An 18,419-nucleotide genomic window follows, 5' to 3' on the forward strand; every position below is an offset into this window, starting at 1 on the left:
CAAGCCCGGGGACCTAACCACGGCAGTTTCCAAGTCGCAGACTGGCGCGGCTAAACTCTTTATTGAAATGCAATACTTGTGTTTGGGAAGGTGCTCATCAAGGAAGCTCGAGGGATGAATTCTCACACGCCGACAACAGCCATGTGATGGGACCCCGGAGAGAAACAGAACAGGATCACACTCCCCAGAGGGCCCGCGTGCCGCCCCGTCCAGTCGTGACCCCCTCCCCAGGTAACCACTGTCTGGTGGGCATTTGCCTCTCTCTGTAACGGACCCACAGCCCCCACAGCCCCCACAGCAGGGGTCGGGGCTGCCTTCCATCAGGCAGCAAGGCAGTGGTGAGAGTCGCCCACGTGATCTTTGTCACTGCAGGATGTCATTTTCATTGCTGTGATTATGCAGGAATGTATTTTCCTTTTTAATAATAACCAATATAATCCACAGAGTCACAGCCAAGGCTAAGGGAGGTTTAGCATGTAGAAGAGAGACAGATGAAACCTAGAAAATATACTGGAGGTAAAGATAATCATTTGTATTATATATGTGTGCGTGTACACACACACACACACACACACACAGTCCTCTACCAGCTAAATAAATCCCAAAGCTGGAATAAAAATAGCCTGAAAATAAATTTAAATATTTTAAATGTACCCCCAGGCAGCAAATAATGCAAATCATTGACTGAAATCTCAGTGTGACTCTGAGAGTTGGAAACCTGAGGAGTGGGCATTGCGTGGTGGCCCGACCTGCTGGCAGAGTCACCTGCCTGCTGAGTGGCGGCTGTCCTCAGCCCCGGTCAGCACCCCAGGGCCAGCAGCTCCACCTGCTACACCATCCTGAGCCCACAGTGCCACCACCAGCAAAGGGACCCTGCCCTGAGCCCTGAGGACCAAGGACCGAGGACAGAGCCAGGGCCCCTGGTAACTGCAGGCAGCGGGGAGGAGTGTCTTCCACGATCCACCATGTGATACCCACTGCCCCCCTTTCCTCCATCAGGATCCATTTGGCTGCAGGTCTGTGTTTACCTTGACAATCTAACTGACCGTCAACTGGTTCCCACCGTGCTCCCCGCCCTCTTCTCTCTCTTTCAAGCCACATGCATTTTGAAAAGTGTATCTCTCTCTCTCTTTTTTAAAAAGATTTTATTTATTTATTCATGAGAGACACAGAGACAGAAGCAGAGACACAGGCAGAGGGAGAAGCAGGCTCCTCACAGGGAGCCCGATGGGGGACTTGATCCTGGGACCCCAGGATCATGACCTGAGCCAAAGTCAGATGCTCAACCTCTGAGCCCACCCAGGAGTCCAGAAAAGTGGATCTCTTGAGGTCACTTTCCCCCACCAATCAGCAAACACCAGGCCCCTCCCCAGCCAACCCCACCTCTACTCTCTCAACTGCCTCCAGAAACACAAAGTCAGGAGGCACGGTTTTGCCAGGGCGGGGAACCAGCCAGAAGGCCGGCCTGCAGACAGCAGCTCTGCCGAGGAGAGCAGGTTTGGGGCTCTTCGAAGTGGACAGAAAACCATGCCTTCTGTGATTTTCAAACCATTTTGGGACCAAGTTCCAAGTGTGCCTTAGGGCCACCGTGGCCCGCCAGAGAAAGGTTCCAGGTCATAAGCCAGTCAGACCGGCCCCACTGTTTCCTACTTAAGGTAGTGGGATTTTGCATAACAGTCTTCCTGAAACAGAGTCGCATGTAGAGAGTGAGAGACAGAAAGAGAAGAAAGGCCTAAAAGCTCGTGATCTGGTCAAAGCCCACGGCAGCAGGTGCGTGACCCCTTAGTTTCCAGCGGTATCTAAGGGAAGCGGTTTGATTTGGGAAAACTCACAGTATTCATCGGGAGTCGTGACCTTTGTGAAAGCGCCATGGGGGCCCTCGCCCACAGCGCTGTACGGGGTGACCAGGAACTCATAGAAGGATTCTGGCTGGAGGTTTCCCACGACGAACATCTTTTGTTTTGGGTCGTCAATTTTGTACTTGCAACACACTGAATCATCTGTCATTTAAAAAAAAAATCATTTTCAAGAAAGATAACATTAAGAGTGAGAGAGAGAGATGATCTTGTGACAGGGCTGGGGGCTAATATTCTTGTCTCAATGCGGTCAACATCGTAAACCCATCAAAAACTAAATCATAACTTCATCACTCTGGGTCACTGGTAACATTTCTAGGAGATGGCAAGCAAAGCAGAGCAACCACTGAACAAGGGACGCTGGGCATCCAGAAAGAGCACACAAGTCTGCCGGACCCCGTAAGAGCTGAGAGAGACTTTAAAAATTGTAATATTTTAAAAATATTGTTAAGGTTATTACATTGTAATAACCTTAAACAAATCAAAGGAGAAAAAAACAAAAGGAGTTAGCAAGAAAAGTTTCATAACTGGCAGGTTTTCTTAAGGCGCTGATGGTCCTCAAATGCTTCCAGAACTACCAGGCATGGTGTTTTAAGGAAGTTAAAATACGGACCCTGCCCTCTGGCCCACTGTTCTGTTGAAGAACACGTTGGGCCATAAAAGCCTGCAAGAACAGGTCATGGCCATGGTCACACGTGGCCACCTTGCTTTCTTTTTCTTTTTTAAAAAAGATTTTATTTATTCATGAGAGAGAGAGAGCACAAGCAGGGGGAGCAGCAGAGGGAGAGGGAGAAGCAGGCTCCCCGCTGAAAGGGAGCCCCAGGACCCCGGGATCATGACCTGAGCCAAAGGCAGACACTTAACTGAGCCACCCAGGCGTCATGACCACCTTTCCGACGGTTTTGCATAGTGAGGGCTTGAAAGAGTGAACAGAAACGTCACCTGAAAGAACTGCCTTTTCAGATCCTGGGTGGCACTGCCCCGCCTTGGATTTCAGGTAGACGTGGTACCCTCGGATAAAACTGGGCTGGGATTCAGTGGAATAATCCTTCCAACTCAGAGTGAAGGAGTGGGAGGTCAGGTTACTCATGACCACTCGAGGGTTGTCCGAAGGAGCTGGAAGGCAGGCGGGGTAAGGAGAGTCATCACCTGGAAACATTCTCACGGCACTCGTGTAAACTAAAAGTAGGGCCACAACCAAGTCCGGAGCCCGGGGGCACTTAAGCCAGTTCACGGGTTTTCTCTTTTTCTCTGGGGTATTCGTGCCTTGACATCATTTGCGTGGGAAAGAGCTGAGCCATCTTCCTGTCCAAGCCCGGCCTTTCACGGGTGAAGAAAGGGACCGCCAGAGACCCTCAAGAGCTCGCACGAGGTCACGCAGCGGGAAAGGGAATAAAGGGTTCCTTCCACTTCATTCTGCTCTTGAACTCGAAATAGTGTTTGACAGAGAGGACCCTGCCAGAGAACGGACTGCAGAGGGCATTTGAGGAACTCCGGTTCCCAGGCTGTGACAATGCCAAGCCATCCGAGTGTCACTCAAACCATCCGAGAGCATTTATTCTGAAGGCTTCCGGAGCCTGTTGTGCACACACGTGTGTGCACACAGACACGCGCACCACCAACACCCCTCCTGCGGGTCTCAGAGGGCACCCTCGATCGGAGATTGGGAGAGGTGACCTGATGCAAGGTGCAAGGCGGGGAGGTCCCAGGGGCCCAGAGTTCAGTGGGATCGAAATTGCCTTCCACTGCTGGCGGAATCACAGTGAAATTTCGGGATGGGGGGGGGGGGGCAGTGGTTTCACAACAGGTGTCAAAAATCTTAAAAATTGTAAAAGGAATGAGAAACTAAAAAACCTTTGGACTCAAGTATGCTGAGACTTCCTCTATAAACCATCACCATGGATATGGATGGAGATTTCGCTCAAGTGATGGTGACTCAGGGCATGAGAGATTGGGCGAAGGATAAGAGAGACTGGGCGCTGCAGGTGGAAAGGTACCTGACGACGAATTTTGTGGCTTATAGTTGAAAACCACTGTAATCATCCTAAATGTCCACTGACAGGTGACTTGACACATGCAAACAATTAAACACCTTGCAGTGACGTAAATAATATTTAGTGACATGAGTCAAACCTGCCTAGACTAAGATCCCACCCTTATTTAAAAATGTGTATCTGTACAGAGGGAGAAGGAATACCTGGTTATACACCAAATACTTACTCTGGGCATCTGCCTTCGGGTGGCGACATCGGCAGTGAGCTTGTTTTCTTCTTTGGTATGACATTTTATAAACGGTTTACAGTTTATGATTTAAAGTCATTTTTTAAACCCGATTTCCAGAATCAATGGGACACTGAAAATCAGGAAAGGTGCGGAGACATCCCCGACCGCACAGCTGGGGTCCCTGCATCTTTCTGAACGACCCTGCCCCCGGCCCCGTGTTATGCCGTAAACTTACCCAGCTCCTGGGAGTATCCTGTTTTTTTCTCTAATAGATAAGGAACCATTTCTGTAGAAATTCCATAAATTCTGAAGTTGTAGCGGACCCCTGGTCTAAAAGCATCTAAGGAAGAAAGGTCAACAGATTTTCAGTAACACAGAGTGACATTCTCTTTATTTCTGAAAAGGAGCAGAATGAGAAATGAACTGGCGTCTCCTACGTAATCCCTCCTCAGGATTTCTGCGCTCCTCTCCACCATCCCCCCCGCCTCCGGTGGCCTCGGCGGCGTCCACTGTCTGCAGCGGCCTGTCCTCCACGCCGTGCTCTGCCACGAGAGCCCTCACGCCCTCTTGTCCGCATGCATGAAACCGGGCGGGGAGTTCAGCCAGATGCAGAAAACCGTTTTAAAGTCTCTTGGACTCCAAATCCCCTCCACTGACTTGTCTTCTCTCGCTGCCCCTGCCCCTCCCCGAAAGCTGAGCATCTGGAAGGCTTTGCTGGCACTTCCTGGCTTTCCCCTCGCACCTGCCCTTCTGCAATCCATCTCCAGCACGACGCTGCTCTAGCCAAGGGCCACCTCACTTCCTCACCCCCACCAGCCACAGAATGCCCTCCCCCGGGGCCGCGGGCACCCTCTGGACACTGGCAAGTCCCACATCTTTATCTTGAACCCAGCAGATGGCGCTGCTGACCCCTCCACTCAAGCCATGAACCTATGCTTCCTTGACTTGGCTAAACTAGGAACCTTGAAATGACAACTCCAGGGCGGAAGGTGAGAGGTCAGGGTCTATTTTTTCCCACTGAAAGTGAAGGAGTTGACGACTGACTCCTAAACTCTATGTCCTAAATGTCTCCCAAATCCATACGTGTCTTTGCTTTTGTAAGAGCTCTCTGGAGAGGCAGGGTTGTAATGTCCCTTTGCCACTCATTTGAGACCACTGATTTCAAGGCACCAATTCATAAACAACATGAAAACCCATCCCAGGGTTTGCCTTAGGTCCAGACAATCTCTGTAAAAGTAGACTGAAGGCCAAATCTGAGGCCACATCCTTGTAAATTCTGAACTCCTAGCACCCATGCTGGGTCGGTCATTTCAAAATTATTAGTTTGGCACAAACTGTGAGATGGGCCAGAGGTCCCAGATGAACTTGCTCCGAGGTGGAGGGAACGAGATGGCAATACGCAGGCTTCTTACCTGAGCTAATAACTGTGCTTGTGGTGTTGGGACCTAGGTGTTTCCACTGGAGGTCACAGAGCGGGTCCCGGGGACGGTCACACCACTCCACAATGTAGCCCGTGATGTTTCCTGGTTGGGGTTTCCATGACAGAGAGAATCCATCTTCTGTGCCTTTGACTCTTTCTTCCTCAACTTCTTCTGTGCATTACAAATAGAGCCATGCTTCAGACATAAGCCATCGTACGTGTTTAAAAAGGGGTCAAAGACGACAATCAACTTGAACGTGCACTGTCTCTGACAGTTAAGAGCCCTATCACTTCAATGGCTACAGAAGCTTGGGGGAGAGCAGGATAATGTTTCCCAGCAAATATTCACTTGGGCCCTCCGGAGGTCTCTTGTCCTAATCTTCTGAGACCCAGCGAGACTTCAGTCGCTGAAACAAGGGTCACAGCAAAGTACTGCCAGCAGGACAAGTCCAGCTTCCAAAGCTTGCTTTGTGACCCTTGAGCTAAGAAGAGGTTTAAGATTTTTTTTAAAGCTGCAAAAAACAAAGACTATAGGATATAGAACAGAGGCCGGGTGATCCGTGAAGCCTAAAATACTTACTATCTTTCCCTTTACTCACAAAGTTGCTGTCCCCACATCTGGTACTTGCTACTTTCAAATAATACCTGTTGAACAAATGAGTAGTATGTCTTCATTCCCGCCATGTGACGCTGGCTGCTCCTGAGCTAACTACTTCTGTGATGTTAGGGGTAGAAAGTGAGCGAGTCCATCAAAAGAAAAAGAAGTTCGGACGTGTCCTAGGTTGGATCATGTGGAGATGTGCACGCTAACTCGTGACCAACGCCGCCACCTCAACGTACTTTCTGCACCAGGGTAGTTTTCTACTGGAAGCAAGATCTCCAGGGACTCCCAGTCCTACTGACTGCAAGCAGAGTCACCCTATACCTTGGGGGATGAGCATTTCTCCTATTTCCCGGGGCTGCCTTCATAGCCTGCCACTGTTAATAAGGCAGTGGTCCCCGCTGGTAGCTCCACGGACAGCGGAGATAGACCAAGGAGTGGGCCTGCAGGCAGCTGCTCAGAAAAAAAAAAAAAAAATGAGGACCAAATACTGCATGGCTGAGACTTACACTGAAAATTTACTCATTATTTATCTGCCATTTGAATTTAACTGGGCACCCTGTATTTTTTTCGGCCCTCCTAATTACAGCTGGACATGGGGGTGAAAGCACAGGGCTATTAATTTTTCCAGTTACTACCCAGCCAGGGACACCTAAAGGAATGTGTAGCTCTAGGTGTAAGACAAAGGGTTCCCCGTGAGGGCCTCTGTATGTGCCACCTCTGTGGCCTCCTTGTCTTCTTCCATGAAAGAAAGAAATTTCTTTCACAACAAAGCTGGCATTTTTCGCTTTCCTTATTCACACTGGCTAAAATGTCGTCCCGAACTCAGAATCCTAACCCTTATCATACTGCCTTTTGAAAACTGCAAATAGTGCTCGCTTCGGCAGCACATATACTGAAAACTGCAAATATGTTTTGAGAAGTGGAGACAGAGGAGGGAAGGAGAAAGGAAATTTTTTTTTCAGTCATTCGGACTCTAGTATGAATTAGTTTAACCTTAACATTTGGCCTTTTAGTGCAACAGGGATTTTTTTAGACTGTAGTGATTTAAGAACATGGGCCACTTAGGGAAGGCTGGATAGAGCCTCACTGGAGAAGATATGGGGACCTGAGGGCAGGGTGTGGGGAAGGAAAGTAGGGTAGATAGAGAAGGCCCCCAAACAGCTGATAGTGCTCATCAGTGTTATTTGGACGGTGCTTCACGCAAGGCAGTGTTTCTGTAACTATCAGCTCCTCCAAGGTGAATGAAATGCTCACTTTTCCTGTTCTTATCCGAATGAAGACAAAATACAACTTTTCACTTTCTTTTCTAATGCAGTTCTTGACAAGCAAAGGTCATGTTAAGTAACTCCTTAGTTTTTCTTCTGTGCCACCATCCAGATTTCTTTTTTTTACTTGATGCACTGGATAGTTTTTTTAAGATTTTATTTATTTATTCATGAGAGACAGAGAGAGAGAGGCAGAGACGCAGGCAGAGGGAGAAGCAGGCTCCCTGCCCCAGGAACTCGATCCCAGGACCTCGGGATCACAACCCAAGCCAAAGGCCTAGACACTCAAGCACTGAGCCACCCAGGTGCCCCACACACACTGGGTAGTTCTTCAAAAATAAATAAACCACCACCACCTAGTGATCCAGCCTTCTCAGCCCAAATCAAAGGCTAACTAGGAAGAGAAGTGGAACCCAACGTGCCGCAACCCCATGAGCAGGAAGCCCCACGAGCAGGAAGAAGGGCGCTACGGCCGGTGCAGAATGCCCGTCGCAGAGCCTGCGGGTGCGTGTTGGGGGTGGGCAGTGGGTCCGGTCTCTTCTCTCCGCTGTCCCAGGGACGTGGGTCAAGTGGCCACTGATTGCACGTCAGGTCATTTCTGCCCTGTCTGGTGTCTCACAGGCTAGTGGCCAGTGGCCGTATTTCATCTTACAGCTTCAGCGAAGCCTTCTGGAAAGATGATGGCCAAATATTGCACAGCATAATAAACGCAGGCCCAAAGCGTGTTTCCAGCAACTCCGGCTCTCAGGGGAGGCTTGCGAATTGGCGGCGTGTTTCCTCGAGCAAAGGTGGGCTAATTCTCCGAGCCCGTGGGAGCGTCTCAGGCGGCAGTGTCCTGGGACACCGAACCCCCATTCTCCCCACACCGAGGGGGTCTGTCCCAGGAAAGCCGCAGCTGAGCTTAGACAGAGGAAAACGACTAGCAGCGTTTGGCAGCAAGATGTTTGTCCCCCCACCGGGGTGACTGCCTTTCCAGTTTGTCCACGTCTCCTGGATGGCATCCCTCATGCTCTCCCAGAGGATAGAAACAGAACGAGGGCAGCCCGGGTGGCCCAGTGGTTTAGCGCCGCCTTCAGCCCAGGGCGTGACCCTGGAGACCCAGGATCGAGGCTCCCTGCGTGGAGCCTGCTTCTGCCTCTGCCTGTGTCTCTGTCTCTCTTTCTCTGTGTGTCTCTCATGAATAAATAAAAATTAAAAAAAAAAGAAAAAGAAACAAAACGAAACTCACCATCTCCAGGATCTCCAGAGACCACGAGGACCGAGGCGGGGGACGTGCCCACACTGTTATTGGCCGTCACGTGGATCTGGTAAGCACGCTGGTCGAGGGTTAGTTCTGTGCGGTTGGCGGGGGCCGGAACGGACAGGAGCTGCAATCCGGACGGTCTGTCCAGATCTTCGACGACGATGTTATAGAACAGGATCTCCCCATTGGCCTGCAATCTTGAGAGTGGCTGAAAAAAAATGGATAATCATTTCAAAATGGGCTTTCCTTTGAAAGGAGCTTGTATAATTACTTTTTCATCTTTTCTGTCCATCAGTTGCCTTACACACACACACACACACACACACACACACACACCAAATTTTTAAAAAAGGCTTAGGGCACCCGGGTGGCTCAGTCAGTTAGGCACCTGCCTTCGGCTCAGGTCATGATCCCGGGGTCCTGGGATCAAGGCCCGTGTCGGGCTCTCTGCTCAGCGGGGAGTCTGCTTCTCCCTCTCCCTCTAACTCATACACTCTCCTCTAACCCCCCTAACTCATGCGCTCTCTCGCTCTCTCAAATAATAAATAAGTGTTTAAAAATAGCTTAATTAACAAAATAACACTCTAAACCAAGCTTGAAGTCAGGCATCCCAGTCCAACTGAAGCTGAGTAGAGAAGAGGACCATTTGGGCTCCTCAAGAGCATGTGTCCAGAGAAGAGTGAGCAGGCCGGAGGAGGAGGGCTCTCTTCAGCCTGGTAAGAAAGGTGTCCGTGGGCACCATGAGGAGACAGGAGCAGACCCTGGAGGGAGCAGCCTGGCCCCTGCCTCCCTTCCCCTCCCCCGGCCGTCTTCTCCCTGCACAGCTGTGCCCTGAGCCATTCATGGAGCACACGGCCCCCTCTAGACCTCCATTCAGCTTCAAGAGAATTCCCTGCCCGCACAATCCCGAGCTCACTGCCAGGACCTGCCCCCAGCCTGCCCTCTCAAGAGTGTGTGCGCCCCTGGGTCCGAAAGGGCCACCTGTGTGCTGGGCTGAGCACAGAGCCCCGACAGAGACTGTGTGAGCTCCCAGGGCTCCTCGCAGAGACAACCAGTGTGAGGTGGGAAGGAGAGCCAGGACAGTCATGTTGGGTGTGAAAACACGAGCTGAGGATCTGAGAGTCCTGACACACACTGGACTTTCAGGTGGATTAACACCGTATCTAAGGCCATTTTCCTTTTGCACCTTTTGCATTCAATATCTAAATATTCATAATTTTTCTTTTTTTAAATTTTTATTTATTTACTCATAAGTAAATATGAGAGAAAGAGAGAGAGGCAGAGACACAGGCAAAGGGAGAAGCAGGCTCCATGCAGGGAGCCTGATGTGGGACTTGATCCCGGGACTCCAGGATCACGCCCTGGGCGGAAAGCAGGCGCTAAACTGCTGAGCCACCCAGGGATCCCCAATATTCATAATTTTTTGACATGGTGTCTGCTTCTCCCCTCACGCTACTGCCCAGGGCCCTGCAAACATTGGAGCAGGCTGGAAAAGACATTTGGGAGATGCTCTACCAATCAGAACTGGCCATCCGCCTGATGGGCTGCCAAGGAAGGGGCAGCCGGGGCCTTTGGGAGACGGGTGTGGAAGGGGACTCCTCCACTGGGGTAAGACCTTCTACTGGACTCACGTTAAGATGCTCCCCCAACTGGAAGACAGCACCGTAGCCAGTGAGCCGCTGAAAGACGGCGCCCAGCAAATCTGTCTCGTGGAATCCGTGCATCTTACCTTCCAGAATAAAGTCACAACACAATATCCCTGCACTGACTTCACATTTCTCCAGACGTCAGGAGCCTCCGAGGGAGCTGAAATTAACCAAAGATGGGGGGAGGGGTCATGACATGTGTGTAGGACAATATAGTTCAGTCAAATGAAGTGATGATGACCTGTCCTGCCTGAGACTTGCTTCTCACTTTTTTCACCCTCTGTGACTTCTTCCCACTTGTCCACGGCCACATCGTTCACGCCTCACTAAGTGCACATAGTAGGTGCTCTACCAAAGGTCTGCTGCCTCAAACCAAAAGTTCTTATGAACATCGAGCCTGAGCTTCCAGAAGCACCAGAAAATTTTGGAATCATTCATCAGTTAGACCAACTGTAGGAGGTTAGTTAGGTGAACTTCTCATTGGTTGAATTTCTAGGAGCAGCAGACCGTTGCTACTTCCTTGCTTCATTTGCAAAGGTTGCAACAGAGGTGCACTAAGTGGCAGCCCTAGGGGCCGGGGATGCTCTTACATGTGACCCTGATTTCACATTGGCTGGTCCTCTCACCGGTCCTCTAGCCTGGGCACCCCTCTCTGATCCCCCTCCACTGGGAAGGCCACATCCCCCTCCTCCCCACACCCCTTTCTCTCCCAGCTGCCAGCCTGCCCGGGGCAGCTACCTGCCTATTGGACACCCAAGACATCCACTCACTGCCGTCACTACTGTGTTCTAGAAAAGCCTGTCTTTACCGCCAATAAACCATGAGGACATTTGTGATTTGATTCAAAACTTCTCTGTGCAAGAAGAACTATTTTGGAATGTAACACAAAGATTAAGCTGTTTTAAAAATATATAAATTCTTTTATAAAAAATTTTAAAAAATAGTTTACTATCCCCAAGAATTGCAATTCAAGGAAGTCCCTTTTTAGTTGCAGACCCTTTCTCCTCAACTTAAAGATGACCATACATTTTATAATATATATTGAAGCAGATTTCAACTTCCTAAATAATCCATGGGAGAAGCCAATATTCATTCAAAAACTTACTGAAATACTCAGAAAGAGCACGAGACTCTCAGCTCAATGCAAAATCTTCAGCTGGTTTGTAAGTCAGTCCTTGTGAGGACAGCCCTGAAGCACAGCTGCTGCGCTCTGTATTTGGGCCCATAGAGTTTCTACTGTATTTCTACTGGTGCCATTTCCATCTGCTCACTACGATTACACTGAGGTACGGTTATAATACACAGAAACGTCGCCTTTCCAGCATCAAGCAAAATGTCGTCAGTAAAAAAAAAAAAATGTATATGTAGATATAGATGTATCTATAGATATATAGACATGTATGTACATCTATCTATACCTAGCTATATATATTTACAGATTCACCACCAGTAGCTTCATCTCATTCTCTTGTTACCATCAAAAGCAAAATTTGAGATTTTCAGAATTTTTTGAACTAAAAGAAATACAGTTCCCTAAAAACCCTGTCCTTCGGCCATTTTTCCTTTTGCACTTAATTTTAGTTATAATGTTAAAATGAATTAGCAAAAAAAACCCGAAAACCCAAAGCAGAGCGGTATCATTAAAGCAAAGATTCTTTAATAAAACACAAGTGAGGAGCGTACCACGTTACTGTCAGGAGCAGGCCATTCCATAGCAGGGATTCCTGAGGAGCCTATGCCTCTAGAAAGATCTATGGGAGGCCCCGGGGAGTACAGGAGTGAGGCTGAGCAGGAGCCCCAGATGAGGAGAGGAAGGCTGCTGAGCACAACCAGTGACCAACAGACGTTTAGTCTGGGACGAGCTGTCCTCGTCACCCCCTCAGCTCCAGTCACTGCTTTAAAGGGGTCCTCGGGACGCCTGGGTGGCTCAGCGGTTTAGCGCCTGCCTTCAGCCCAGGGCGTGATCCTGGAGACCCAGGATCGAGTCCCTCATCAGGCTCCCTGCATGGAGTCTGCTTCTCCCTCTGCCTGTGTCTCTGCCTCTCTCTCTGTCTCTCATGAATAAACAAATAAATTAAGTAAGTAATAAAGTAATAAATTAAAACAAAATAAAGTGGTCCTCATGGGGTGGGGGGACAGAGAGAGCCCTGCCGGCCTACACTCACCAAGAGAAGATGGAATGAGATGAATACATAAACTCCTTCCTTTGGGGTAAGAGAGCCAGGACCTGAACCGACAAGATCTCAAGGTTGTAATAATATCAAGGACAGAACCCACAGGGTCCAGCTCTGGTTAAGGGCAGAGCTCTGGAGTCGGTGGCCTGGGTGGGCGGCACAGTCAACAGCTCCGTCACTTGCTGGCTATGCCAGGGAAGGCACTGATGCTCCCTGTGCCTCTGCGTCCTCTGATCCAAAGCCAGGCCCCGACCTTGGTGCCTCCGGCCTCCTGCCATCAGGAGGAACAGACAAAAACACGGCAAGCACCGTGAGCCATGGGTGGCGCTCAGCCAGTGGTTGCTGCCACCACAGTTGCTGCCTGCCATTCATCGCCACTGTCAACTAGGCGAGTCTCCCCCATCTACAGCTGCAACCTGCCTCCTCCATAAACTGGGCAACAACGATAATTTGTTGTTCTGAATTGGAAGATGAAAGCAGGCCGGGCCCATCTGACCTCCGGAGGCCTGCTGGAGCTGGAAGCTGCAGTTATTGCCAGAAAGACTCGGGGTTTGATCAGTGGTGAGGGAAGTCCCACCGCAAGAATGGTCGAGAGGACTCATGGTTCACTGATGCTGAATGAATGACATATCAATGAAAATTAAGTTTCCAAATGTCATTACACGTCCACACATAGCCTGAGTTGTTGGTATGAGATCAACACTTTCCTTGGCAATGGACACTACTGTTTGTCCCTCGTCCTTAATTTTCAAAGTCTATGCTAATTCACAGAGCCCCAGATCCAATGGGAAGCCAGCAATACCAGTAGCTTATAAACCATCTTGGCAAAACGAAAGAAGAGAAAGTGTATGAAAGAAAGAACACTGACTGACGTATGTTTGAGGTGGATGTCTTCCCATCCACAGGCCACTAAGCATTTAATTCAGCACTTTTCAAAAAGATGGCATTCAGCCTCTGTTGTAGTATTTTCCCCTTGGTTTTGGTATAATCCAAAGCTCTCATGGAGACCAACCCACCTCCCGTGGGTCAGTTTAGATCCTTGAGTTAAATACTGGGGAGCTGAACATACCAGCTTCCACTGTGGTGAAGTTCTGACGAGTCCACTCACTCCATTTCCAGAAGTGGTTGGCATTAGCACAGCGGACCTGGGCCGAGTACTCTGTGTCTGGCTCCAGACCACTTAAGACGAGCTCCCCATTCACCTTGACGGAAACATTGTGCTTCTTCAAAGGAAGGGAGGGAGGAAGGAAAGGAAGAAAAGAAATGAGAAGAAAAGAAAAAACGAAACAAGAAGAAGAAGAAAGAACAGAGAAGACAGGAGTACTGGTGAGCATGCTTCAGTGCAAAGTCAAATCACAGCATGGCCCATTCTGATTTGGGGTAAGACTACTTCTCTGATAAAAGAAAATCTCTAAGACACTCTGCCCAACTCTAAACTTTGTGATTTAAATTTCATGAACCTTTTGAAACAGATAACCCTTACCATTTGAACCCACACATAAATAAGATTTTTTAAATTTTATTTATTAGTTCCAGACGTAGAATTTAAGGATTCATCAGTTGCATAGAACACCTAGTGTTCATTACATCTTGTACCCTCCTTAATGCCCATCACCCAGTTATCCCTCACCCCTGCCTACCTCCCCCAGAAATAAGGTTTTAAAGAGGTTTTATTCATTAGTCTCTCTGTTCAGGACATAAAGAGATTTTTTGAAAATAGAAAATTAAGCAGCATTCTTACTTGTATCACTTTTCCTTCACCATAGAGTTCAACTTGGCACAACAGTGTGTAATAATTCCCAGTGGAGTGTACCTTCCAGGTCATGGTGGCATTTGTGACACTTACATCTTTAAACAATACATTAAAGGGAGCCATTGGGTGCACTGCCAAAAAGAAAAAACACACACATACACACGCAAGTAAAAAAAAATTCAACACAAATCCAAAAAGATTTTGGTAAACAGGCAGTTCATTTCTTCATTTATTTATTCAGTAGCATTTTTTTGTTTACTTTTGAAAACATGTTATATGAAACCAGACTTCTAGCCAAGATAGAGTCTGCCAACTACAGCCTTTCTCTCTTACTGATTATATTAGAAATTCTGAACAAAACATAAAAAGAAACTACTGAGGACTCTTAAACAAAAAGCAAGCACACTGTGAAGGAGAATCAAAATTTGAAGTGGCTCATGGGAGAGTACAACAGAACCCAGAGTCTAAACAAAGTAACATCAACAATGACAAAAATGACATCAACAATGTCAATCATAACAACCCCAAATTATTCTACATAAAAAACCCCGAAACATATCACCAATTTACAAGGGAAAATACAATCAACAGATGGCAACCTCAAGATGACCCATGTAGCTACAATTATTAAAGACTTAAAAGACAGATCCATGTCATAAAAGTAACCACATTTGAAATGAATAGAAGAAAAACACTTCTCAGCAGAAAATAGAAACTATGCTTTAAAAAATCAAATGCAAATTTTGGAACCAAAAAATATAATATCTGAAGTGAAAAACTGACTGGATGAGTTCAGGTCTTCTAAAGACAAGATAAGCACTCCCAATCTGTGTATCTCACTGAATCCAGTCAATAGAGTGCATGGAATATTCTTAAATATTCTGCTTCAGAACTCTGAAAGGTTAATAGCAGCAGGCAGATTGGAGAAGATCCAAATTTGAAGTATTGCTGCCCTCAGTGGAGGGCAAAGGAAGACATGTTGTAAAGCTTCTCCATTTTACTTGAAGAGGAGAATATTAACCCTAAGAAAACTATGAAAGATTAATAACATATTTCAGTTTCCACGGTGGGGCGGGGGAACAGGGATACAAAGAGATGTAGGCAAAAGTCATAGATAAATTGAAGTGGGATACTAAAAAATGTTCAAATAATCCAAAAGGGGGCAGGATGGGAAAGATCAGAGGAACAAAACACAGAGGGAACAACTAGAAAATAAATAATAAAATGGTAAGCTTAAGTCCCACCATGTAAATAATTATGCCATATATAAATGTTCTAAACATGCCAACAAAAAGAGAAATTGTCAGGTGGTAGAGAAAATAAAACCAGTCATGGACCTTGCCTTCAAAGCGCAACAGGGGAGCAAACATGAATCGATAACCACAAAAATAAATGCAACATTGAAAGTGAGATGACAAGAGTGAAAGTGTAAAAGGCCTTTTGACCTAAAAGATGGAGTTCTAGAAGCCCCTATCCTGAGCCTTCATCTTTATCTCATATCCAATTGGCTGATGACTCAAAATTTTAATTCTCCTCCTATGCCCTCCAAACTCTATACCCAACGGTCTCCTCAGAATCTCCACTGAGATATCTGAAAGACATCTTGAACTTGACACCACTGAAACAGAACTCTGTGCTTCTGCTCAGGGCTGCTCCTCCCCCCAAATCCTCCCCATTTCAGGAAATCGTTCCAGTATTAGCTCAACTGTTTAAGTCAAAACCCTGGGAATCATCCTAAAATCCTCTTTCCCTTGTAATACACATGCCTTCCCTAAATAAGTCCTACCAACTATATTCCAAAGTGAATTCAGAATATGACCACTTCCCACCAACTTTTTCACTCCATCTGGTGCAATGTCTTGGCCTGATGACTGCAACAGCCTCCCAACCATCTCCCTGTCTCCACCTTCGGCCCGGACACTCCAGCCTGAGTGATCTTTTCCCACTGCGTAAGTCATATCATTTATCTGTCCTGATGAACGCCTTCTAACACACCCCGGCAAGACTACCCTCTTCGTGCCACAGTTACTGCGTGACCGGGACACTCCAATCACCTTTCTCTCATAATATGGGCATAAGAACATTCTGTCTCGGGGATCCCTGGGTGGCTCAGCGGTTTGGTGCCTGCCTTTGGCCCAGGGTGCGATCCTGGAGTCCTGGGATCGAGTCCCACATCAGGCTCCCAGCATGCTTCTCCCTCCTCCTGTGTCTCTGCCTCTCTCTCTCTCTCTCTATCATAAATAAATAAATAAATAAATAAATAAATAAATAAATCTTTAAAAAAAAAAAAAAGAACATTCTGTCTCTCAAACAACCCAGAGCTTGTTCCCATCCCGTGACCTTTTCAAATCCTATTCTTTTTACTTCAAATGCTCTGCCCCTCGATGTTTTCTGCTCCTGTCTCATTCTTGGACTGCCTCATCTTAACTGAGCAGCATCCCGGGCATTCTCTACCACGTTACCTGAGTTTACAATCTCCACAGCGTATCTCAATACTTGAAATACTGTCTATTTACTGTATGTGTCCAATCCCCAACCTCAGCACCCCTCCCCCCTTGACACACTCTAGCCTACAAGCTCACCAGGGGCAGTTACCCAGCTTCGTCCACTGCCTGGCTACACTGGAGCCACTCTGTAATTATCTGGCTGACTGAGTGATGATTAAGCTGAAATCTAAAAGATGTGTAGGAATTAAGAGGGCAAAAGGTGAAAGATGAGCATTCTAGAAGAAGTGAACACGGGTAACCATTCTGCATTTCATAAAAGAGAAAACATGTGGTCAAAGCGTAGGAAGAGATACTCAACTTTGTAGATCAAAACCATCATAGAATACCACGGTATTCCCGGTAAACTGACAAGATGAAATGGGCAACCATACCAACGTGGACACACTGCAGAACTACAACTGGTAGAGCCACTTTGGAAAACCATCAGCATTGTGTCCAAAGTTGCACATCTACATTCTCTATGTCCTCACCAATTCCGCTCTTAGGTACACACTCAAGAAAACTAATGGCGAGTCCTACGTAGATAATGCTCACATCAGCACCGTACCCAAGAGCAAAACCCTTCATGTAACCTGAAAAACCATCAAAGGGGATGCCTGAACAAAATACCATACATTTACACAATGAAATACTTTACGGCAGTAGGACTCAACGGACTATATAATAACACTCAATGATATGGGTCGCTGTCCGTAATTTAATATCACAGAAACAGTAGTTACTCCATTATTACATATGGCTTGAGGTCTTTTACATACATCAAAACCGATCAAAATAAAAAATACAGCATTTAAGGATGACACCAGAAATGAGAATACACACACACACACACACACACACACACACACATCCACCATTTAAATCTGTAATTATCTCGGGGGACGGAGCGGGGTGGGGGTGCTGTGGGATGGGAGATGATGTGAGTTACTGTTCTAGTCTCAAGGTGAGTACTGAGCATGCACGTGCTTATGACATTATCAAAACAAATAACAGGGGACGACGGGCCACGCATGCATCCATGAAGAGAAGTGTGGCATCAACGAGAGTTATCAATTAAAACTTTCACTTAGGATATGAATTAGGCAAAAATCAACAGCACATTCCCTGGATCACACAGTGCGTCACACAGTGGAGGAGCAGAACCACAGTGGGCTACGACACCAGTCTCACCTCGATGAGTCAGGTTAAAAAGAATGTGGACACTTCTCTTTCTTAAGTAGTTTTCGGCCGTGAGGGTGAAGTTATACATTTCTTGGGACTCTGGAGCTACTTGCCAATTACACCAGCCTTTGTGTTTACAAAGTGTCTTTTTCCCAGAAAATCTTAAAAAAAAAAACACACAAAACACAACAAGTTCAGGGTTTACACTTTTGTCAACACAGGTACGTATCCCTGTGCTCGGGGCACACTCAGTCGCTCCTCACATTATGTTCCACAGGATGGCATCGGTCCCCCATCAACAAATACCACAACTGAAACTGTCGTTTCAACAAATTCGATTCTGGGGTTAATTGTGTAACCATGAATCAGTGACTGCCCCCCAACCCCGCCACCATCCAACATGGGTGGTGAGAATACTCCTTAATTTATTTTAAAGACTCTTAAAGAGTTAGAAATTAGGTAGACCCAGATCATCAGATGGAACTATTTTCACATCAAGATTCACCGTTAATGGTCTTATCATTTTTAAGCTGCGTTTTCCTTTCATGAAAGTCAGGTGGAAAGTCT

The 18,419-nt window shown here is 47.2% G+C and overlaps 1 protein-coding gene across 7 annotated transcripts in view; it reads right to left on the reverse strand.

Annotated features, from left to right (window-relative positions):
- OSMR (oncostatin M receptor) overlaps positions 1 to 18,419 on the reverse strand; it is a 50,642-nt gene that overhangs the window by 4,527 nt on the left and 27,696 nt on the right. For 6 of the 7 annotated variants that reach the window (XM_025436243.3, XM_049109313.1, XM_049109312.1 and 3 more), the window contains 9 exons: positions 17,862 to 18,013; positions 14,173 to 14,315; positions 13,501 to 13,654; positions 10,341 to 10,417; positions 8,597 to 8,819; positions 5,492 to 5,671; positions 4,315 to 4,419; positions 2,799 to 2,972; positions 1,833 to 2,000 (listed from right to left, as the gene is read on the reverse strand). In XM_025436243.3, coding sequence (XP_025292028.1) covers positions 1,833 to 2,000; positions 2,799 to 2,972; positions 4,315 to 4,419; positions 5,492 to 5,671; positions 8,597 to 8,819; positions 10,341 to 10,417; positions 13,501 to 13,654; positions 14,173 to 14,315; positions 17,862 to 18,013 — 1,376 coding nt within the window. The remainder of the gene's footprint in view (positions 1 to 1,832; positions 2,001 to 2,798; positions 2,973 to 4,314; positions 4,420 to 5,491; positions 5,672 to 8,596; positions 8,820 to 10,340; positions 10,418 to 13,500; positions 13,655 to 14,172; positions 14,316 to 17,861; positions 18,014 to 18,419) is intronic. The other variant, XM_025436247.3, reaches the window with a different exon arrangement.

The sequence above is a fragment of the Canis lupus genome, chromosome 4 (assembly GCF_003254725.2).
Source record: "Canis lupus dingo isolate Sandy chromosome 4, ASM325472v2, whole genome shotgun sequence".
Taxonomy (NCBI): domain Eukaryota; kingdom Metazoa; phylum Chordata; class Mammalia; order Carnivora; family Canidae; genus Canis; species Canis lupus.